The sequence below is a fragment of the Syngnathus scovelli genome, chromosome 4 (assembly GCF_024217435.2).
Source record: "Syngnathus scovelli strain Florida chromosome 4, RoL_Ssco_1.2, whole genome shotgun sequence".
In the NCBI taxonomy this organism is placed as follows: Eukaryota; Metazoa; Chordata; class Actinopteri; order Syngnathiformes; family Syngnathidae; genus Syngnathus; species Syngnathus scovelli.
In genome coordinates this window covers 7,998,857-8,023,262 of record NC_090850.1, presented here as the reverse complement: position 1 = coordinate 8,023,262, position 24,406 = coordinate 7,998,857, and the positions used below count along the sequence as shown (strand labels likewise).

Genomic DNA, 24,406 nt, shown 5'->3' with positions numbered 1-24,406 from the left:
AGAGGGTGTGGGTTCGATTCCACCTCCAGCCCTCTCTGTGTGGAGTTTGCATGCTCTCCCTGTGTCTGTTTGGGTTTTCTCCAGGCACTCCGGTTTCCTCGCACGTTCCAAAAACAAGCATGGTAGACTGATTGAGCAATCCAAATTGCCTCTAGGTGTGAGTGCGAGTGCGGATGGTTGTTCCTCTCTATGTGCCCTGCGATTGGCTGGGTGTCCCCCGCCTACTGCCCGATGACTACTGGGATAGACTCCAGCACGCCTGTGACCCGCGTGTGGACAAGCGGCATAGAAAATGGATGGATATTTCAGTTTTATTTGCAGATTAGATTTACACAGCAACACAGAGGCTGAAATCAAATTTGACAAAATTACGTCTGTCTGTCTGTCCTTCCTTCCTTCCTTCCTTCCTTCCTTCCTTCCTTCCTTCCTTCCTTCCTTCCTTCCTTCCTTCCTTCCTTCCTTCCTTCCTTCCTTCCTTCGTCCGTCCATCCTGGGATTAAAGGGTTGTACTGCATAAATTGTTCCTTTGTGTGCTGATGTAGCTTCTTAGCTAAGATTAATTTGACTATAAAGTGAAATGTGACTACAATATAGTATGAGCAGCTCTTATTGTGATTAATGCAAACTCCAGATTGACAAATTGTTGAGTAAAAACCAATAATTGGATTATGCAGCTTTTCAATAGTCCGGATTACTCGGTCGCTTCATGGTTGTTGTTCTTGTTTTGCCTCTTATAAGAGGTTTACTTGACCTTGAATCGAAATAACCTTTCAACCACTGTGGTACATTAGCTTTCTCCAGACATTACCTGCTGTTTTGTGGGTGTAGACTTTTCAGTGTACCGATCATAATCAGATTACGGAAGAATAAAACGGCTTCCGAGGAGGACTAAAAATCAGTGCTCTTGGGATTCTTTGTCCTTGGGCAATGTGTGTCTTGGTTTACAACTGGAAGGATGTCACTGTGTTCAGTAAAACAATGCCTTGATCACACCAACCCTTTTATTCTTCTTTATGACTGAGTCAAACGGTGGATTTTTAAGGGTCGTCTCACGCCAGGCGTTAGGCACGCAATGTCTGGTCACATTATAGAAGCACAGGTAAGACTTGTTTTCTGCATGGTCGTTCGATGAGGTGTGGAAGGGTACATGAAGCTCAGAGATTGAACATCTGTGTAATATCTGGATGGTTTTTTGCACTGTGAAGACAGGTGTTCATTCAAAAGTATCCCCATGTTTGAGCTCTTATACGCTAAAAAATATTTCAACTTTGGTTATTCTCCCAACCAACTCACCAGAAGGCAGGAGTGAAGGATGTACTAAAAAAAAATATATATTTGTCTTTCAATAATGAAACAAAATGCAAACAAGATGTATCGAATCAAAGTAATAAAAGTTCAAAGACCAAGACACATAATTGAAAATAAAAATCTGAATTTGACAGGGACGCAGGAGAAGCAATAATCCGACAAAGACTGAAAGGACACAGGAAACAAAATACAAGCCAACTGATGAGACAATGAGGAAGACACAAGTGGTTGAGGGAGCCGACTGAGAACATGTGGACATTCAAACCCAATAAGAAAAGACACAAGGAAAACACAATCAAACTAGAACTAATCAAAACCTCCTCAACAAAAAAGCATACTTTATGAGAACTTGGTAGCTGTAACAGTTAAATCTTAACGTTAAAGTTGAACTCATTAGTATGGGTAGCTATTACAAATGTAAATCTTGATCCAATGTTCTGGGTCAAATCCTCAACCCAATAACCAGCACTTGCCGTGTTTTTGACCATTTTGGGATACTTTTGACATAGCAGTTTTAGGAGTGTAAAGGCCTAGTAAATCAAAGACACTACCATTATTCATTATTATTGGGGTTGACTTTCGGGAGTTGCTTTATTGATTACACCACAATTTGCTTTGTGTTACAGCATAGATACTGTTGACAAACCGATACACCCAATATACAAAACTGAAATGGCATAGTTACAGTCCAGTCGTATGTCATTTTGTTGTTCAGTAGAAGCATTTTACACACTTAGCAAGCAGACGCATTCAACAAGTAGAATGTCACAAAGATTAACCATTGTCATATCTTCTATGAATAATCCCTATCCCATCAGTGTAATTCCTTTGCACTCCGTCATGGCACTCTTATAAATGGATACATTGTGTTTCTATGTCAAATCAACTCTCTGCTCTCAGCTCCAATAAAACCGTTCCAATTAACACAGTTCTAAAAGGACTATGGAGTAAAGTAGTAACTCTTACACCACAGAGTAAAATAGTCGTTATACTCTGATGACAGATGGCTGATGAAAAGATTGTTTTTCTGGTCAAAGATTGGATTTAAGCCATTAGTTATTGCCCAATTCTATTGAAACCACAGATTGAACAATGATTTGCTGCCTCTAATTTGCTTTTGTTTGTCGCTGGCACTAGCTCCTCTCCCACAAGGCAGAAGTAATTATCTGACAGTGAAAGAGGCCCCCAGGAATGCTGGACCATGAGCGGGTGATTGGATCTTTTTGAGCAACATGTGTTAGTCACTGGGATAAAATAGCTTACAACCACTTATGATGGGATGACACAAGTATGCAAGTAAAGTATGCAGACAAAAAATCTAATTATAATAAATAAAATACTATATAGTATTTTTTTTATTATTATCTCTCTCTCTCTCTCTCTCTATATATATATATATATATATATGTGTGTATATATGTGTATACATGTAAAGAACAAAACCAACACAATGCATGAACGCACAACAAATTACTACATCCCTGCAAATCAGTGTGACTTCTACTGTTGCCTTTGCGAGACTAGTTCAGATATGCATTATCACGAATTTATAAATCAGGTGTGTTTGGACCTCTGCAGTGGAGGCTCTGCTGAACCCCTGAGGCCGACTCACCGGACCCCTAGTGTTCGATCCAACCCAGGTTAAGAACCACTGGTAAAGGCAGAATGTGCTTCTACAGTGAATGTGGCATGGAGTTAAATTGTAGAAATGTAATGAGATTAAATGCCTCTGAAATAATCAAGAAGAATAGTTCTTCTGTTTCTTTGAAAGTCCTCATTTTGCGAACCCAATGATAAATTTATAACAAAGTTAAACATGAATTAGTGGATGTTCTTGAGGTGCTCGAGGAGGTGTCATTTCCTTGTCAGTTGCCAGTTTGATGGAATTACGTATGTAGGAGTTTTCACCTCCTGTGTTTGCTAGTCTAATCTTCTTAACTGAGTGCAGCCTTTGTTCCGCAATTCCAAGAAAGTGAATGTTAGCACTAATTTTGTCCTCTTTTTTGACTCGCTTAATACTAAAAGCCATCGGATATTTAACAGCAATATCAGGCTTGAGTTTTTCAGTTGTTTTAGAAATCCTATTGTTGTCCTTTGAGACACTGAAACAGTCATTATATGTCTACATTTACCATACATCGAACTTCCATGCCTAATTATGAAGTCAACAAGCCTCAAAGCCCGTCAATTGTGAAATTAAACAAATACATAAATCATTCATTTGTCCATTTCAGAAAACATCTCTTTCAGCAAGCCTTACTGTTATCTAACAATGGGGATAATTTACATAGTAGTAACCAACCCATATCACCCAGGACATGACCAGTGAGGCTATGTACGACATACATGTCACACAGTGAACAGTGCGTTAAACTGCTGTTAATGTCTTTGTGGTTACTCACCCCCCCCCCCACATGTATATAATAATAATAATAATAATAATAATAATAATAATAATAATAATAATAATAATAATAATAATAATAATAATTAATATTATTATTAGCATGATGATTATTGTTATTGTTATTATTATTAGTATTAGTATCATACAATCATAAGATACAGATTTTCTTTAAAAAAATCCTTTGGGGAAAGCTTATATTAAATCTTTGTTAATGTTTTTTGAATGTTTTTTTTTGGGGGGGGGGGGAGTTAATGGGCGTTAATTAGATGAATACATCACACAGCTGTTTGACAGAACAGTCTGCTTCTTTGAGCCTTCATTGAGCACAGCACAGCATAGCAAAAGAGTCCTGTCTGCAATGGTGAAGGTTATCCTCAATGAAAGGAGGACTGAACAACGACAGGATTATCCAGACGCTCTACCCTGCACAATAACCCAAATCTAATCTGACTCTGTTCTTGCACTCAGCCTTTTAAACAGCGAGCAGAAACACTCTTTCAATTGACATCTTATGTTCAGTACATTGAGTAACTTAACACGTAACTGAAATGATTTCATACTTTTTTTTATTACTGTCAGCATGCTTTATGCCAAACAAAACATACAATACTAAAACTAAAGTGTGCATTAAATTAGATACAATAAAAAGTGCCTTTTTAAATTAACTCCGCGGTAAAAAAAAAAAAAGAAAAGAAAAATGATAAGTGTGGTCTGCTTGTAGACAGCAGTACACAAATTTAGCGTCATGAAAGGCAGTGTGCTGCAAACAGTAACACAGTATGAAATTGTCAATAATGCTGAAGCAAAACTGTATTAAATTGTCAATGTAAAATCTGACTGTTGGTCAAAGCAAATTTTGATAAAAAAAATTGAGGCTTTATGTGTTCCTAAACTATTTTGTTGGTGATTTAAAAAATATGTCTTTACCCTTTTTTCCAAACACATCAGGTTTTTAGGATATTTTCTTTTTTCTTATTAGGTTTGCCAAATAAAAGATTTTGCCGCAATATGGATTTTAGCATGCATTGTAACTTAGTTAGTTTCTAGTTAAGTCAAGTCAAGTCAAGTGACTTAGTTAGTTTCTGCAAAAAATCCACCTCTTCAAGAATCTAACCTTTAAATCATAAATATAGATTTAAATACTAAATATAGATTGGCTATCAACCAGATTAGGGTGTACCCCGCTACCGCCCTACCCTTGTGAGGATAAGCGGATAATAAAACCTACCAATGAGGGCAGGGGCAGAATCAATGTAAAAAAATGTATCCAGGAAAGTTTACCGGCATCTCTGATGAAAATTTGTTGACGAGTGTTATCAACAAGTGACCCAGATAGTCATTGGCCTATTTTGCGAACATTCTGCTTACTGCATGCATTCACTGTTCATTTTGTGATGACATGCTGTTCGCTTTAGCGCCGTGGGTCGTAATGCACCTGATAACGTGGGATTACGGCCGCATCCTCTTTCTCTGAGTGACATTCATTCTTGTGGAGCAAACGCACAGAGTGGAAAGCTGCCCTTCAGTACCATTTTAGAATGAGGCTGTGTCATTTTATTTTGACAAAAGTATTTCCATTCACTCTTTCAGTTTGGTTGTCAAAGGGAGGGGAGGTGGACACTGGGGGAAGGGAAGCAAAGGACAGATGGGACTGACACATGGTCCCTGTCAGCCTCCTTTTCTCAGACCCCTCCCCTCGCAGATTCTGTTTAATCTGACTGGATAGAATCGAGTGAGAGGATGGGGGAGGGCACTGGGCATTTGCCACCATCTCTCTCTCTTTTCTGGCAACACCCAACAGAGCCGTAATGCCAAAGCACGCAGGATGTGGGGGGAAAAAGAGGACTTCTTCCCAAGTGGGGCTGTCCTGAGAGAGCTGCTGATGTGATCTGAAGTGGCACTCATGCTGAGGTTTTCACTTGCAGAGAATGTAGCCCAATTAGATTTATTGCTAATCCATCATAAGGAGAGCGCAGGCAAAACCTACTGCAGGACAGAGCTGCATGTTCGTTCTTTCTTCCTTTTTTTTTATTATTATTTTTTTCTTATCAAGAGCTTCAGGCCTGTTTTAACCGCTGCCTACTTTAAGGATGTGACAGTGCGAACTTTGGAGACACTCTGGGCAAAACAGGTTTTGGTGGAGATTCATGGCAAAATGCAGAGTCGTAGTGGGTGACCAAAAGCAATTTGGAGGCACAATGTCTGCCAACCAGAGCATGAACCGTCGCAGCGTCTACAATTACTTCCTCAACATGGTGGCCTATCAGGTGAGAGCTGGCGAGAAGCAGCAATGCTGGCAGGGAATGTTGCTGGAGTCTGTGAAAGTTTGATCAAGGACAGAATGTGATGCACTCAAAATATTGTCTTACTACATTCTTAATTGATTGACAGTATACGAGTATATCTTATCTTATCCATGAAAGACTTAAATATTTTCCATCAGTACCCTACATCTTTACGCTACAGTATGTTTCCAAGAATGTATAGCACTAAAGGCAGTCTGTTTTGTGACAATGTTTCATTGGGATTATTACAAATGTTTATTATCATGACCATTAAGCATAGTTGGCTACATTTGACAGACTTTCAACAAATGCTTTTCTAGATTTCTTATCTTTTTCAGATAGTATACAGTATTCACTTTTCAACTCCTGAGTGAGGCTGTCAAGGAAAAATGTGAAACTTGTAGACATGAGAGAACAATCACTTTGAGAATAATGAGCGATGCAGTTAAAAAAAATAATTTGAAAAGAGGATATGAGTCTGATGAAGTCAACAGTACCACATCATCTTCAAAAAGCAGGGATGCAATACTGAGGCCTCCAAACCATCTTTGCTGCGTCTATAAATTCTGTCCATAAAGGATATGAAAAAAACGAGTGACAAAGGGCATATATGAAGGAGTCAAACTCTCACTGTAAACAAATCACATTTACTGCCAGCAATACGGACCAAATTGTGACAGCAGTAGTACAGGGACCAAACGTATCAAGTTCATACACCCACATAGAACTCACCAGGAACATGGTTGAACGCATTCTCCAAGTCCACAAAACACATTTGGCCCGCTTGGGTGAACTCCAATGCACCTTTGAGGACCATGCCGAGAGTGTATAGCTGTTCTACCGTTCTGTTACATTTACCCAGTTCTTCATCTTCAATGCTCGCTATGCTAGCAGTAATTACCGGGAGGCTGCCTTCTCAGTTTAACTATATTTACTGTATGCCAGAAAGATCGAGACACGGCCATGGAGCCTTTTCTGTGAGATTGCGGAAGAAGGTCTAACCCTCTTGCCCGCCCTCCTGCAAGGGGGTGACTACACTGTGTGATAATGTGTGACCTTGCGGTCTTCACTGAGATAAACTAATACGGATGTGCAAAGAATGTCATAGCGAAGGTAAGGTTCACGGCCAGATCGTGGCAGAGCTCAAGCTACCGAGGTAACCACCTGTGCAAAGAGGCCTATTCTAACAGTTCTACTGCCAGGACAAAAACCATACTGCTTCTCCTGAATCTGAGATTTGAGCTTCCTACAAAACCTTCTCTCTAGCACCCCTGAACAGACCTTACCAGGGAGACTGAGGGTGTCAACCTCCCTGTAGTTAGAACATATGTTGCAGCCCCACTTCATAAAAAGGAGAACGACCACCTCACTCTGCCAATCCAGAGGCACTGCCCCGATGTCCACGCAATGTTGTAGAGGAGGTGTAACAGCTTTCTAATCACCTTGATGACTTCAACCTGAGAGATAGGAGAGGCCACCTCAAACATTCCAGACTCTGCTTCCTCATGGATGGTCTTTAAAGTGTCTTTACCGACTCACAATGTCTTGAGTTGTGGTCAGGAGCGCCCAATCGCCACTCCTACACCCAGGTTCATGGTACACCGATTTGTCCGCCTGAGACGGCGAATGGTGGACCAGAATTTCTGGCTACGTTCACATGGACGCATTTAATTGGATTAAAATCCTGATTGGAATAAAAATACTTCATGTACACACCCCATTCAGAATATTGTGACTGGATCAAGCCCATTCTGATCGAGATTTGATTCGTCGTTTACGTGGATTGATTATCCAAACTGCGCAAATGAAAACACTTATTGCGACATTTTGGAACAAATCGTATTTAACACGCATGTCATATTCTTCTTTCACTATTTTCGGTATATCTGCGCATTGATTTATTCCAAATAAAAGTGTGCTGCATGAAAACGCTAGTCCTAACCGGATCAGTATTTTTTGTTTTGATGAAAACAGTGCATCCGTTCATAAATTTAATCCAAACTCCGAACGAATTAAAGAAATGTTGTCCATGTTAACGTAACCACTGACAATCCGTGATAGGCATATAAATCCAATAACAGAACACTACACGGGTGACCGATTTAACTCTGTCAATCTGCACATCTACGGTCAATTGAAGCATTTGAAAGTGACTACACGGAAATTTTAGTACAGTGGCCAAATAACTTCACTGCAATCATGTTTGTCGGGCCATGTGTCCAGGATGGGTACCTCACATCTCATCCTTGTGGGAAGCGTTGCCGCTTATCTGTGACCCCGAATAAGATAGGCAGCATAAAAAATGACGGGTACTTTGCTGAAGAATAAGTTGAATACATAAAAAAATAATAATTCTGTTATTGTACTCATGTCTGTCAGAGATGACTGGTTTAGGCACAACTGGATTTTAATTCCGTTACTTGAAAGCAGCGTTTGCCAGGCACTCAACCTAAAATGTCCAAACTATGTATTTTAAATGTGTATATTTTCTTCATCATATTTTTACATGTGTGGAGTATTTATTCCCCAAAATGTGTTAAAACATCCCATCTGTCTTTGTGCACTTACCTTTGGCGGCCATCATGTTTGGGTTTTTTCACTCGTGGGAGTGCAAATATGTAAGAATATTATGTGCATTCTCCAGCTCTGCCTTATTATGCAACTTTATTTACTGAAAGGCCCATATTAAGAATAGACAAGCTACATGTCAGGTGAAATTCTTAACCTCAAAACCCTGACTTTTTAGGAACTCAAAATACACCATCTTGCTTGAGTTTCCATACATTGCATCATTTAAATTGGTATTTTATTGGTATCATACATTGTTGCACACCACATTCCGTATAACACTAGCCATAATCATATTTGATTGCTGATTTAACATGGTAAAAAAAATTGCTTTCTACTATGCTGTTATTGATTAAAATGGTAGTATGGTGCATAGTATAATCCATATAATGTATTCTTGCTTTCAAAACAGTTTGATTCTTGTTTAATGCCACATTTAATTGTTGTTACAATTAAAATGTGCTTTTCACAGACAAATCATTTCATGTACAAAGACAGCAAAATAGCAAAACAAACAAAAACACCCTTCCATATTTACTCTGCAAGTCATACTGTTGAGGAATCAAAACATCAAATACTGTTTGTGAATGTTTTTACAGTAGTTAGATCTGGTGGATTGGCAAATTGTCAAATACAGTCAAATGATTTAGGATTACTGGATTAAAGAGGGCAGCAAAGGATAATTGACTGTTGTGTTGATATTTGCTTTGCAAAATATAAAGGCAGCTCTAAATGATGTTTGTTTATATGTTTTCATAATCCAATAATTTTCTACCAGTAATCAATCAAAACTCTGTTTCAATGCATCCCTCATTTCTGAGATAAAGTAATGGATAATGTTCTCTGCCTTATCCATTAGATTATGACTGACACATGATTTGTGTATCTGGTTTCATTGCACTAGCCTGCCTTTATTGAACTTAATGGGTAAACACTTGTGTGTTGCTACTACTTTCATTTGAACCTTTTTAAACATCAGACTAAAACACACTGTAATGTAAACACATATAACACTTTTGGGCATTATATAGCGGTGTAAATAATACAAGGAAAATTAATTCTAATTATTTAAAGGTTTACATTTACATACAAATATTCAGTAAATTTTATTCTGATCAGAACTGGTATCGGTACAGATGAACTGTAGATGAACGCATAGCAAGTGTCTTATGTCATCTATTTTCTTAGTAGCATGCACAGATTAGCACAGATTTGTATTTAAACATAGATTAACTCGTTCTGTCTCTGAGCCATCACTTTGTCGTGTTGGTGGGGCGTGTGTCCTAATAATCCCTAGAGTTGAATCGTCTGAGGCTTCATTTCCCAGGGAAACTCAGGTCGGCGCCCCACTCTATTAGATATGACAAATTGATTAATTTATTTGGATCAAATGTGTTGATTCATCTTGAGTGTTAGGCACAAGGATGACCCAATAAAAAGAAGACTGCTACATAACAGAGCTAACATAATACCATCAACATCATCTTAAACATGGAAGCCCAGACTTGACTTCCCTTTCCCCAGCCACTTGGTCCAGCTCATTCTGGGGAATCCCAAAGTGTTCGAAAAATCAGGCGGGACATCGTCTCTCCAGTGTGCCCTGGGTCATCCTCAGGGCCTCCTCCTAGTGAGAGATGATTGGAACACCTCACGAGGGAGGTGTCGAAGAAGCATCCTGACAGGATGGATGCCCACCATCTCATTTGGCTCATCTCAATGCAGAGGAACAGCGGCTTGACTCTGAGACTCTGGGTGACTGAGATTCTCACCTGATCTCTAAGGGAGAGCCACTTGGGGATCTTTTTCTCGTTACCGTATGTGAGGGTAGGTGCCCACGTAAGGCCAAGGGAAAAAGAACACCAGTATTTATATTCATCTATGTTACAATTTCTGTCCCTTTATTGGAGATCAGTATCTTGCTGGTGATAGATCATTTGTGTGTGGTCTCTCCTCCCCAGATATGCTGCTGCTGTGGGCCTGCTCCCTGCTCGCTCTGCTGTGCCTTCTGTCCTCCAGTCAAATCGTCCACTAGTACACGGGTCATGTACACCATCTTTCATATCATGAGCTGTGCTGTGTCCTGTCTCATGCTGTCACGCACCGTCTCTGAACTCGTAAGGGAAAATGTGAGTATTGGGTGTGACTTTGGTGTATTGTTCATCAATGTTCATCAATTGTTTCACATGCGAGTCATTCTCAGATTATGTTTACAGGCTGTCAATAATCCTTTTAAAACCCAAATATTGGCAGTATTCAGGTTTTTAAAGTCCATGTAAGCAATCACATTCTCTCTTTTAACCCAAATATCTCGGCTTGTAAACGTGATTTAGTTACCTCCTTCTAAACGCGATGCTCTTGGGCCATTCACGAGGAAAGGAATCTTGGGCTGTGTCCGAACGTCCGCCCTTATCCCCTAACCCTTTATTCACTAGATCAGGGGTCACCAACCTTTCTTAAACCGAGAGCTACTTCCTGGGTACTGATTAAGGCAAAAGGCTACCAGTTTGACACACACTTCTGAAATAGCCAATTTACTCAATTTAGCTTTCACTTTGTTATTATTGTCATTTCCAGTTCTCATGTATGTGATTTTAACAAGAATAGCAAAAATAAAGTCAAACCTCGGTTTTCGACCACAATCCGTTCCAGAAGGCGGTTAGAGAAGCAAATCGGTCGAATTCCGAATCCATTTTTCCCATTACAAATAATAGAAAAAAATTTTGTCCGTTCCAAGACTAACCCCCCCCCCCCCCTTTTTTTTTTAAACATTTTTTTCATTTGCGCATTTTTCTCCGATTGCGCAACTGCAGCGCACCGCCGAACGCGCAACCGTAGCACGTCGCCGACCCGCAACTGCACAGCGCTGGTCGCATTATTGTGACAGAGCCGTCGCTGAAATTTAGAAAATATTTTTAAAGTCCTGATGTACTTTCTAAAATTTAAGTGGACTTCAGTGCTCGGGGAGCTTTATTTGGTCCGATCGCGCAACTGCAGCGCGCCGGGCGCTCAGTGTCGCATTGCTTTAAGAGCGTCTTTGTGTTATAGGATGGCTTAATGCTCCCACTTGCTTTCTTTGGAGGCATGATTAGGGATTAATACAATCCTCAAAGTAACGAAAATACAATTACTACAGATTCAGTCGGCATCCGGGCCGCGCGGTCGGGTTTTCTCGGGTCCTCCCGGCTCATCTCGTGAGGTTCGACCTCCGAATTTTGTTCAACAACCGAAGCATAAAAATCTCGAATTTTTTGTTCAAATTCCGATTTGTTCGAGAACCGGGACGTTCGGAAACCGAGGTTTGACTGTAAAATAAATAGATGCAGCTCACTGACAAGTGCCGCTATTTGAGCTAATTTTAGAACAGTCCTGCGGGCGACTCATGCGGTCCTCACGGGCTACCTGGTGCCCGCGGGCACCGTGTTGGTGACCCCTGCACTAGATAGTCCTGCATCACATGTATGGCACTATAAAGTAGTTCCCCCATTCTGTTTCGTGATTCAGACAGCCAGATCACTACTTTTCTCCTCATCGCATATAAGGTGACCACGTTTCAAGAAATAAAATGTTTATAGAACCTTGCGAAACACATTCATTATAATACAAAAAAGATCTCACCTGTGTAAAGAGCAACATTATGCTTATCATAATTTACTAATGTCATTTACTTTTCTTTTGCTTTGCTTATGTGTGTATCTCATAGTTGTATCTCATGCAATGATTTGCTAGCTAACAGACAGAGTGATCAGTCGTCAGAGATGGCCGATGCTTTTTTGCATACTGCGATCGTCGTAATTTACAATTGCATTGAATTGGTCTATCTCTAATGGTTTGAACACCATCTTAACTATCCATCCATTGTCCATACCGCTTGTCCCTACGGGGGTCGCGGGCGTGCTGGAGCCCATCCCAGCAGTCACAGGGCAGTAGGTGGGTGACACCTTGAACTGGTTGCCAGCCAATCACAGGGCAAACAGAGACGAACAACCACCCGCACTCGCACTCACATCTAGGGGCAATTTAGAGTGCCCTACCAAGCATGTTTTTGGGATGTGGGAGGAAACCGGAGTGCCTGTAGAAAACCCATGCAGGCACGGGGAGAACATGCAAACTCCACACAGGGAGGGCCGGAGGTGGAATTGAACCCGCACCCTCCTAACTGTGAGGCGGACATGCTAACATCACAGAGCCGCTCCTTCTGTACAACTTAAATTTAATTAATTTTTGTCAGCTAAAGATGACTTTTATGATCTCTATAAAGCTCTTGTTCTCGTAAAATTACACAGGAGCAACTAAATACTGTATTTCCTTTTTTACCAGTACAATATTACCTCAATGATAGCTTGTGACTGGCTCCAGATCACATAAAGCAGCAAGAGAGTAACACTGCATAGCATTCAACAGTGTCTCATATTAAAAAGCTCATATAATTAGACTGACACTTTAAATAATCATGTTTCCAATAAATGAGGTACAGGAACATTTTGAGTGTCACATTATTTGACTATGTCTGATAAGAAAGCCTCATTGGGAATCCCTACATGTTTTGTTTTCGCATTGACGTTGGCTTCAAGAAAAAGGAGGGCAAGAAACAGAAGATGGAACAGAATGCTAATTACAGTTAAGCCCTTGACCAACAACTGTGCAAGGTTTTTTTTTTGTTTCATTCAGGGTGGCTTCCTTTAGAATCAGCTTCCAACACATGCAAGACTGTGGCAACGTGCTAATGTGGAAGGGGATGCACTCTTTGTGTTTGTTTCAGGTGCCTTTCTTCAACGTGGTGTGTGATCAGGCACATGGTGGAGGTCATTGTGAAATGCTTGTAGGCTACTCAGCAGTCTACAGAGTCTGCTTTGGCACTTCTTGTTTCTACCTAATGATGGCCATCTTCCTCGTAGATGTGAAGTCGAGTCAGGACTTCAGAGCACTCATACACAATGGGTCAGTGATGCTGTTCTTCAAGTACTGTATGGCTCCTCAGAATGTACAAAAAAAAGCAATAAATAGACAACTTAATTGGACCTCCTCTAAACGTTTTGAATGATCACGTCAATGTGTTTAACTCTATGCCCAATTTGCTGTTCTCCATCACAGAACTAAACAGCAAAATTCACAGCCGGTGCTTGATCTTTGAATCAAGCAAATAATTATAATTGCCGAACAGTCCTCTTTGTCAAAGCTGGACAGATTTTGACATCAAGAGACCTAACAACTTATCAATACAGCATCGCCGTTGGGGCTTTGAGTTTTTCCTTGCCCTCCTGGGAGTTTAAGATCAGGGGATGTTCGAGAATAGTTGTTAATTTTTTGTATAGTATGTGAAGCCCTTTGAGATTTGCCTGTGATTTAGGGCTATATAAATAAACTTGACTTGACTTGACTTGGCTTGACACAGAGGGAAGTGGCACCATTGTCACAGAGTGTCAACAGCAGGTTGCAAGAGTGATACAGAGAAACCGGAATAGTCACAGAAATGAACGTCCTTAGAAATATTTTGGTCGATTCATGGCTCAAACACCTAGGGCTTTATTTTCATCACCACTATAAAACCATCGCAGAGGGCTTGGTTTGCTGCAGTCTTTATTCACAAAGCTAAACACTTTCCATATAATACCGTTAATAAATAATGTCGTACGATAAAGGAGAAAATAAAGTAATGAAGTAAAATATATAGATCGTTAAGCAGGTAAAATAGCAAATTAGGAATTGAGGAAGTTTCCATTCTTTTATGAATTCTAACAGCAGTCTCTGTCGGACTTTGGTCTTGTTTTCTGTGCCATTCCTCTTAATCAGGTCTCACAACGTAAGCTGGTTAGCTGGAAAAGGTATGCTCTACTACAATCTATAAGGGGAAAGTGTTTGTCCCGACTCACCTGACCTCCGGTTGGTCTATTTTAAACTCTTTGTTGTCACACTCCGTGCACCCGCCCGGTCGATTAGAGCTGTGACGTGCTTCGGATTAGGTTTTGACATGCTAGGTTGCCGGCCCTCTGTCCCGTTAATCTGCTCAGAGTTGTTTTATCTGGGCCATGATGATATATTTCAGTTTCTTTGGCAAAGGTTCTTTAGCACAGGGGGTAATGACCTAGTGCCCTCATGGTAACTTTTCAACAGGGAAAAAAAAGTCACAGGTAAAAGCTGTCGTGTTTTCATATGCACACCTTTTGTGAATAAGACGAAGGTTCGATGTGCAATTATGTGATCGAAGAAAATATGTGCTAATAAATAATATAAATATTATAAATAATATAAATTAATAAATTATATAATTTGGTTTATCAGCTCTCCGTATACGCTGATGTCTGACAAATGTTTTTTGTTTGCAACAAAGCAATTGATTCAGATGCAAATTTCAAGTGCATGAAGAAACAAAAAACTGTACTCCATGAAAATCAAGTGGGGCACACACATACCATATTTAGGGATTGTTTTACTAATATTAGAGTGCCCTTAAAGCAGTGTTTCCCAACCACTGTGCCGCGGCACACTGGTGTGCCGTGAGAGACGTTCAGCTGTGCCGTGGGACTGTCCAATATTAATTACGAAGCGCATTGTAAACAGGATCGCCAAACCACTGGTCAGTTCGCGCAAGGCCTGGTCAGCCACTTGCTAATCGTGCATGTGTGGAGAATCGGAGAATCGGAGAATCTTGAGATTTCATATTGTGTCGATATGATTGTATTGCATCGGCACATATTCAGTTTATGTGTGTGTTGCTGTGTGCTTTTGCTAACAGTGACAGACACTATGACGGTTGTGGTGCGTTTGTGGTCCGATGGAAATCAGAGAATGCAGTTCAACCGGAGAACCTGGATTGGTTATTTTTCACATACGTAAAATAAGCAGTCAAGTCGAGACTCCTCGACTGTGATAGCCACTCAGCTGCTGTCAGAACAGCAGAGCGTCTTTAAAAGTGACTTTGTTCTTATTGTTGCAATATTTATAGACCTAGTCTAAAACAGTAAACAAAATCACGTTGATTCTTTTATTTTAATCACAATCACTTTAAATAGTTTATTTCTTACACCGTCTAAAACCTTTTTAAAAAAACTGTCACTTTTATTTAAAAAAAAGGAATACAATTTAAATAATATTTAGTATTTATTTCTATTAAATTATTCGACTCTCCATACATATATAGGAATAGGACTCTACGTGTTTCGTTGTAATATAACCGATTTTAATATAGGAGCTTAACAGATTTTTGTTGGCGGTGTGCCGCAAGATTTTTTCCAATGAAAAGGTGTGCCATGAATGAAAAAAGGTTGGGAAACACTGCCTTAAAGGATTGTTTAAATTATTATATAAAATATTACATATATTATTCTTATTATTCTTACTCTTATTATATGTTACATATACATATATATTATATATATTCATATAAAAATATTAAACTGTAATATATATATTTTAAACATAATTGCATTTGTATAAATGGAGCCTCACTAACCAGCCTCACCATGAGCGCTTAACTCTTCTGTTTTGAACAGTTTTGTTCTCTTTGATGTGAGATAAAGCCACCTTGAGTTAAAAAAAAAAAGAAAAAAAAGAAAAGAAAACTACTACTGACAACAACAATAACAAAATAAAGCTACTGTGCAGGTACAATATTATAATTATCATTCGAAATTAAAAAACAGTAAAGCTAAAGGTGGGTAAGCAAATAGGTCACTAAATTCTCAGAAAATGTCAAATAATCAAAAGACTCCATTATTGCATGATGGGACCCATAATTCTGGAGTGGAACTTTGCAATGTCATGCACACGACACATTTTTGTTGTTAATTTTACTTTATTTTATCATTTTCTTTATTTTATCACCCAGTTTCTGGTTCCTGAAACTTATCACCTTGCTTGGAATGTGTGCTGCTGCCTTCTTCATCCCAACAGAGTCATTCCTCCATGGTGAGAACAAAATGTATCGTACCTCTTTTTGAATCCTGCTAGAGGGCAGCAAACCCTTAGTCGTGAATTGATGCATCGCGCTGCAACGTGTAGCATAGCAACAGCCTCCATGGCCTTGTCAAAAATTCTCATGGATGATCATTTTCTCTTTTGCCCTAATACTCAGCTTGGCATTACGTTGGCGTGGTGGGAGGATTTGCCTTCATCCTCATCCAACTTATCCTCATCACAGCTTTTGCACACACCTGGAACAAAAACTGGTGAGTATGGCGTGGTTTATTGTGAAAGTATGGGCTGGGAATAAAGAAAGGAAAATACAATAACTATATCTTTATTAAGTTGCAAACATTATATACACCTGATATGGCAGTGTTTGAATCTGAACAATTTTTCTGAGCACATTCAGATTATCTGGATTGTGTTTTTCAACTTTTACTAGTTAAATGCTTTTGCCTCATACGTGGCTGTTGGTGGCGAATCAGCAGGTCACCAATCGTTCACAAGATTTGACACAGATTTGACTTTTCAAAGCTCCTGATTATTAAACAAACTTTTGGGTACACCAAACGTCAAACAAGAGTCATTGGCAAAAAATTTGGTGCTGCTGCTCAACCGACAATTGCGGCCCAATTAAATTGATAATCCACAACAACAAAGAAATCATCTTCCAATGCTTGGTTTAGAAGGGTATGTCTCTTTTGTTCTACATTCAGTTCAGTTAGCATCCATTGTCTCAGATGCTATTTATTGTATTCCACGCTTCCCGTCTTTCTGTCCTTCACCCTGGGTCACTTCTGCAGTGACATGGCGTCATCGGTACAAGAGCTAAGAGGATTTATTCATTCAGGACTTTTCCCAAGGCAAATCCTCAAATACACACAGTTTTTTCCCCATTCAAACTAAGCCATTAAAAAGGGCACTGCACACCGACCTGGTCATTAAATGTTAAAGGTGAAAAGTAATCTGGCAATCTGGGATGACTATAGTTACAAAAGAGACACTATTTTTATTATTATTTTTGTAAGGAAGTGAGTGAATTTAGGGGTTAAATAATAGTTTATTGAATATACACATGCATTTGTAATAAAATATTGATATTGATTGGTTCTGTGATGTGAACAAAACGATGTGTATTTAAAGCCCTCTTTTACCTCAACTGTACTCTGTCCTGCTTTTAGGCTTACTGGAGCAGCAGAAAATAAACGTTGGTATTTGGCAGTGATGTGCGCCACCCTTTTCTTTTACACCATCGCCACGATGGCCTTCACCTTCATGTACAAATACTACACACACCCCATCGCTTGCCCGTTCAACAAAGCCCTGCTGTGGATCAACTTGGGACTCTGCTGCCTCATGTCCTTCATTGCTGTCACACCATGCGTAAAACAGAGTGAGTCCATGAAATACGCTTCGACGTCTGTCATCAACTCACAGTCACTGAATAACACTTTGGCCATCTCCAGCTATGCAAACATACTCCCCACTGAAACGACTGCGGTTGTAGATAATACTAATTAAACACGGGCTAATATTAGCAGTTTCTTCTTTGAAAAACACAGCACGCCTGTTGTGCCACAACATGTTGGATTTAAACATCAGCTGCCAAAAACATTTGTCTGCAATAATTTGGTGTTTAGGTGGCATGGTGATGCACTGGCACCATTTATTATTATTTTATTATTATTTTATTATTGTTTTATTATTATTATTATTATTATTATTATTATTATTATTATTATTATTATTATTATTATTATTACAAGCCTGATATGTTAAGTTTACTTGCACTCCTGATTAAAGTAAAACTGTGGTGATCAGTGTAATCTAAGTATTTATTTCAAATTGGATATAAAGTATATATTTTTTCAGTAGCATTGATACATGTCTGCTTACATCTGTCAGGTCAAGACACAGATTTTATATTTTAATTATTTGTAATTGTACATAATTCTGGCCAAATGCTATGTGTCATTACAGAACAACCTCGATCAGGGCTCCTTCAGGCCTCCATCATCAGCTGTTATGTCATGTATCTCACTTTTTCTGCATTGTCTAGTCGCCCTCCTGAAAAAGGTGAGCTCAACTAAACTGAAGGAGAATAAAATAATCGTTTGTATTTGTCAAGAGTTAACAAACTGCATTGTCTTCTGTTTTGAACCCATCATATTCGGCTAGGAATAGAGCAAAAACGCACGCTCTGTAAAAAATAAGCAGCACTTCATTGCCATGAATTGAAAACATCATTTTCTTGGGCCTCTGTTAGTCAAACAATACTTGCCTCCTTCATGACCTAAACATATCACCGGCATCCAAAAAACGACTTGCTTTGACACAAGGAGAATACCAAAACGTTATCCAGGGTTGTCAAACTAATTGTTTTTACAGGCCGCATTGTAGTCATAGCTTCTTTCGGAGAGCCATTATGACTCAACCCAAACAAATGTATGAGCACCTCAAATTACACACAGTAAAAGCTACAAAACAAACTGACAAATAACTCGTTTTCAAATCAGACAAGTAAAAACTGGTCGAATATTTAAAAAAAAACGATATTATTAAAAGTGAAGACAATTTGCAATTCTAGTAATGACACACGAATTTGGTGCACAATTTGTCTTCGCGGGCCACATAAAATGATGTGGCGGGCCGTATCTGGCCCCCGGGCCTTGAGTTTGACACCTGTGCGTTAGTGTATAGTCAGTACAAAGAAGTGATCATAGTGTAGCAATAAACAATTAGACCATTGACCAGTTTTGGATCAAATATCAATTAGGAGTCTTGATTCGGTTCTGCAATTGACAAGCGACTAGTCACAAACTTTGACCACTCCTTTATATTATTGATTGATTCAAGATTCAAATTTGTCACACACCCTGGTAAGAACACAATGGTAGCACTGAGTAATCAAATTCTTGCTTTACAAGTCTCCCTGCAATTAAATAAATTATGCAAAAGACATAAAGAAGTGTAGTGAAAGTAGTGAAAGAAGGTAAAGTTTGGGGGATTATTCAACTACTGCAGTTGTAATAGTTTAGTCTGTGCAGTACAAAAATTTTTTTGGCTGTGACTGTGACATTGGACCTTTTCCAAAGTGTTCCGTAGAAGTTGGAAGCATAGAGTTGCTGAAAGGTTGCTGGAGATATAATATCTAGAGTCATATTCAGATACTTTTGTCAATGACGTGTCAACACGAGCGGACATACGACATTAAACTTGGCACTTTTCTCTCAATTAGTTGTCAGTGAAAGAAGCCACGATATGTACTTCCATTGTGTGCTTTCACAATAGTTTCTACAGCTCTCGGTCAGTGTATAGATTTGAGACTCGAGGGAAACTTCTTCTTCGGGGCCCCTTTACCAAGGTGGCATGCACCTAGGTGTTAACACACAAGCATTCACACACGCACATACAGATAATCTGAGATGAGATGTGCTCTGACATGCATGCTGGGCTGGTGGCCTGCGGCGAGACTAGACTGACGGATATTTGTTTCGCATTCCACTTGAATCCATTGACAACATAATAACAGAGGCAAAAAACTCATTACATGCTGTATAAAAACTGCAATTAGTCAGCTCTATGCGGGTGAAGAAAGCTCAATTTCAACACAAGGCTGTCGAGGAACACATTTCTGGACTTATTTTTGATTACATTTAGCCGCACTCATGGTCCAAAATTGACATTTTCAAGATTTTTACTGAAGCTGCAGTGTAAGTGTGTGTGTGTGTGTGCATGTGCACGTGCCTATTGATATACGCATGTCTGTATGTAAGTGCACTATCACTGACTCTTGTCTTTGTTCGCCCATCTGTCCCCAGAAGGCTTATTGTGCTTTACAACCACACGCACACACACACAGACACATTTATCTGACAATGCATATGAGGTGAATTGGAAAAGACAACTCAGAAAGTAAGACGTGTTCTCCCTGTCCTGGCAACTCTGTATCATGCGAAATGCAGAGGTCAAATTTTGTGCAATGCACGCAAAAAATACTGGACTGACAACAGATGAGTCTTTAACATGCATGTCAAGTGGTGCCAGAATGTTTTGTGGGTTTTGAATTACTACTATTCTGAAATATACAGCTGTAAACATTTATTTCTTTAAGCTACATTTCATAACAGTACATTGTAATCTGATATTCCCCACACTCTAAAAAGTGACCAAAGACAAATCTGCTTTTTTTGAGACACCATACTAAACGTTCACTATGCTGTGTGTGTTTCTCTCTGTGTTAGTTGTGTATCAGGGCATGAACATGACGGTATGCTACCCCAGTGTGGGGCAAGATGGCATCCAAAGTGAGGGCAATGCTGTGGCCATCATCGGCGCGGCGATCATGTACTGCTGTGTTCTTTTCGCATGGTGAGGACACGATCAAACATACATGACAACACTGCACTATTTAATTCAGCATTTCTTTAGGAAGATAATTTGTGGGAATTGAATTCGCTCTGTTTCCTCAGCAACGAAGCGTCCTACCTTGCAGAGGTGTTTGGTCCATTTTGGATGATCAAAGTTTACCGCTATGAGTTCCAGAAAGCCACCTGCTGTTTTTGCTGCCCTGAAGAGGAGGAAGGTTTGTATTGGGGCAGCATTGCTATTCATACCTTACTTTCACAGAATCCTGTTAATTGCATTAGCTATACAATAGAAACATATTGTTGAATTTGCCAACTATAGACCACACTGTCCTATTTTGCTCTTTTCTGCTTTGCAACTTGGTCCCTTTCTGTCTATTCTTTTTCAGTCGAGGAAGAGTTCGTTGTTGATGATGACCACAAGGGCTGTCAGAAGGTTATTCATAATGAGACGCAGAGAGTGGCCTACAGCTACTTCTTCTTCCATTTTGTCTTTTTCTTGGCCTCGCTCTATGTTATGATGACCCTCACCAATTGGTTCAGGTTAGTCAATTATAATTACTATAATCTGTAAAGAACTTTTATTGAGCCCCACTGCTTCGTCATATACAAAGCAAAATGTGAGTTTTGAGCTGCTCTGTAGCTTTCAAGCATCTTGCCTCCTCCAGCTATGAGTCGGCAGTGCTAGAGACCACCTTCACCCACGGGAGCTGGTCTACTTTTTGGGTGAAAATGTCATCGTGCTGGGCCTGTGTGATCCTGTACCTCTGGCTGCTGCTGGCCCCCTTGTGCAGCTGCCAAAATGATTCCAGACCTCGCCGATCCCGCATCAAACGTCGCTCTCCATCCTCCCGTCACGTCACGGTCAGCGTCTGATAAACAGCACAGCGGACGCGAGGTCGGTCACATGAGTCCATTCCTCTTCAGGGATGCCCCGTCAAGGTATTACAGGATGGAGGTGGAGGTCACATGGTTCACAGGTCAAAGACTCACATTGCTGTCAGTGAACCAATATGACTTCATGTTAACGCCTGATGTCAGAAGCTTAATGAAGTCTTGACTGTACAAATTGCCAAAGTGAACAGAAGTGGTGAACTGTTACTCGATATGGTGATAGAAAATACAGTGAATAGATGATAGAATAGAATGCACACATTTTGCCACTTAAAGAGAAATTCCAGATCATTGTAGAAATGCAACACAAGACTTGGCCACTGTCACACTATCAGTCTTCTTTTGTGGTTTTCAAAAAGACAATACATCACATTTTTGCTTTGAGCTAGATATTGGTCCAAGCTGATGTTGGTGATAACATGTTATCATGCTTATATGATGTACAATATGTACACCTGTTTACTTTTATTTTTTTTAAGACAATTGGTCATCATGTTTTCGATAAAACGTTTTATACACTTGACACGATGGACAAAGTTTTTGTAGACAGGCGCTCATGTGCTTGACATAAAAACGGCTGCATCTTCAATTTTTGTTCTTGGCAAGTCCAGTTTACAGTGTTTAGGAATTTGGCAGACAGTGTTGCGCCACACTGGGGGTGCTGATGGACCGAGGGAGTTTTCTATTACGCATACCCGGTGTAACTGACAATGTGGTGACAGGAACTAGACCAGAACTTAGACCAGGTCCAAGTTGTGATTTTGGTGGATTTTATCCAGGTGCAGACAGATTCTGATTTCCGTGGACATGAGTCCAATGGATTTCATTCCTCCTGTAAATATGACTATCGCGTGGGACAATCTATATCAGTCATTGTAGAAAACAATCATCTTAAAAATATTTTTGCAAGCACCCTCCTGATCGCATCACAACCATGGGTGGAGGTTGTCACATAGGCTACACAATCGGGGATGGAAGGCCATCTCCAAGTGCTCGCTCCGCAGTAGCCAACTTTACATCATCTCTGAGTGATCTTTTTTTGCATTTTCTTTTACATGCATTCTAAAATATACTTCAAGATCGATCTCCTGCATATTAGGCAAATTCCATTCATGCCCTGTGAGTGGCTGGCAACTGGTTCAGGGTGTCCTCTGCCTACTGCCCGATGACTGCTGGGATAGGCTCCAGCACGCCCGCGACCCCCGTGGGGACAAGCGGTATAGAAAATAGACGGATGGATATTCCAATCATAATTTTCTTTTTTTTTTTTTTTAACATATGTATATGATCATTTTGACTAAATACTTTGATAAAAAAAAAGTTAGATACAAATTCATTAATCATATGTGTCTGTTCTCTGTGACAAAGTCTTTCAATATATTTCACAACATGAAGCTGTAAAAATTTGCTACGTTGTAATGTTATGCTGCTTATATCAGATGTCCTTTAATAGGGAACATTATGGCCTATGGCTCCCCTGGCTGACAGGTGTGTGGTAGAATTGCTTATTATTAGCAAAAGTCATTTTTCAACAAAATGTGTCTGCTTTGGACAGAATCTTGCAAAGCTGAGTCAATTGATTTAGATCAGGGGTGTCAAAGTCATTTTTTTCGCGGGCCGCATTGTAGTCATAGCTTCTTTCGAAGGGCCATTATGACTGTCAACCCAAATAAATGTATGAGCACCTCATATTATATGCAGTAAAAGCTACAAAACAAACTGACAAATAACTCGTTTTCAAATCAGACGAGTAAAAACTGGTTAAATATTTAAAAAAATAAAGATATTAAAAGTGAAGACAATTTGCAATTCTAGTAATGACACACAAATTTGATGCACAATTTGTCTTCGCGGGCCACATACAATGATGTGGCGGGCCGTATCGGGCCTTGAGTTTGACACCTGTGATATAGATGCTCAAATCTTGTTTTTTGATGTCCTGTAAAACTGTTTAACTGTCACAAAACAAACTACTACTTTGAAATAATAATATTGAACATGGGTGTTGATAGACTCCAACACACCCGTGATCCTCATGAAGATAAGCTGTATGGACAATGGATGGATGCGTTATAACAAATTAGTACAAAAGAAAAACTGTAAGCATTATTTTCATTCACTTCAAAACAACATCACAGCTAAAAACATTATTGTCTGGCCAAAAGCCAAAGATCAATTTGTTTTGTAAATAGGATAAAGGACAAATAGGATTCTAATCCTCTAGACATCATTTGAAGTGTTACTGAACAATAAGGCAGCTAAAAAGGAACACAATGAATAAATATGCAATGAAGAAGACTCTGTTTTAAGTGTCAGTAAGATATTTCTGGTGTCCGCTAAATCTCCGGTGATCAGTTCAACCATTAGGCTCTGGCGTCTCCGACTCAGAACAGCTTAACTGAAATTAGAAAATGGATGGATGCTTTTCCTCTAACAGATTCAAATGTGTTTTTGTTTACATTATATTTGTGCATTTGGTACCATGATGATACAAATTGCAAGGCAGTAGTGCTTAATGAAAATATGTCCAGAAAGGACAGAAGCTTTCTGTTTCTTGCCTTCAGAAAGAGGTATTTTATGATTATTATTATCAAAACAATTTATTATTCCATTTGACTTTTTTTTTTTTGCTCGATTCCTCTGTGTTTTGGACATGATGCAGTAAGTGAATGTAA

General features: G+C 39.5%; 1 protein-coding gene across 2 annotated transcripts; it reads left to right on the top strand.

Moving 5' to 3' along the window:
* Positions 1-726: 726 nt before the first annotated feature.
* Positions 727-24,406, top strand: serinc4 (serine incorporator 4). 2 transcript variants are annotated; one of them, XM_049717807.2, is made up of 11 exons: positions 727-1,099; positions 10,527-10,694; positions 13,328-13,506; positions 16,394-16,473; positions 16,640-16,733; positions 17,652-17,863; positions 18,451-18,546; positions 20,715-20,841; positions 20,943-21,055; positions 21,227-21,380; positions 21,506-24,406. In XM_049717807.2, the coding sequence occupies exons 1-11, from the start codon at positions 1,073-1,075 to the stop codon at positions 21,711-21,713; spliced, it is 1,458 nt and encodes a 485-aa protein (XP_049573764.1). In that variant the 5' UTR covers positions 727-1,072; the 3' UTR covers positions 21,714-24,406. The 2 variants fall into 2 exon arrangements, with proteins under 2 accessions (XP_049573764.1, XP_049573763.1); XM_049717806.2 differs by lacking the exon at positions 727-1,099 and adding an exon at positions 2,738-5,982.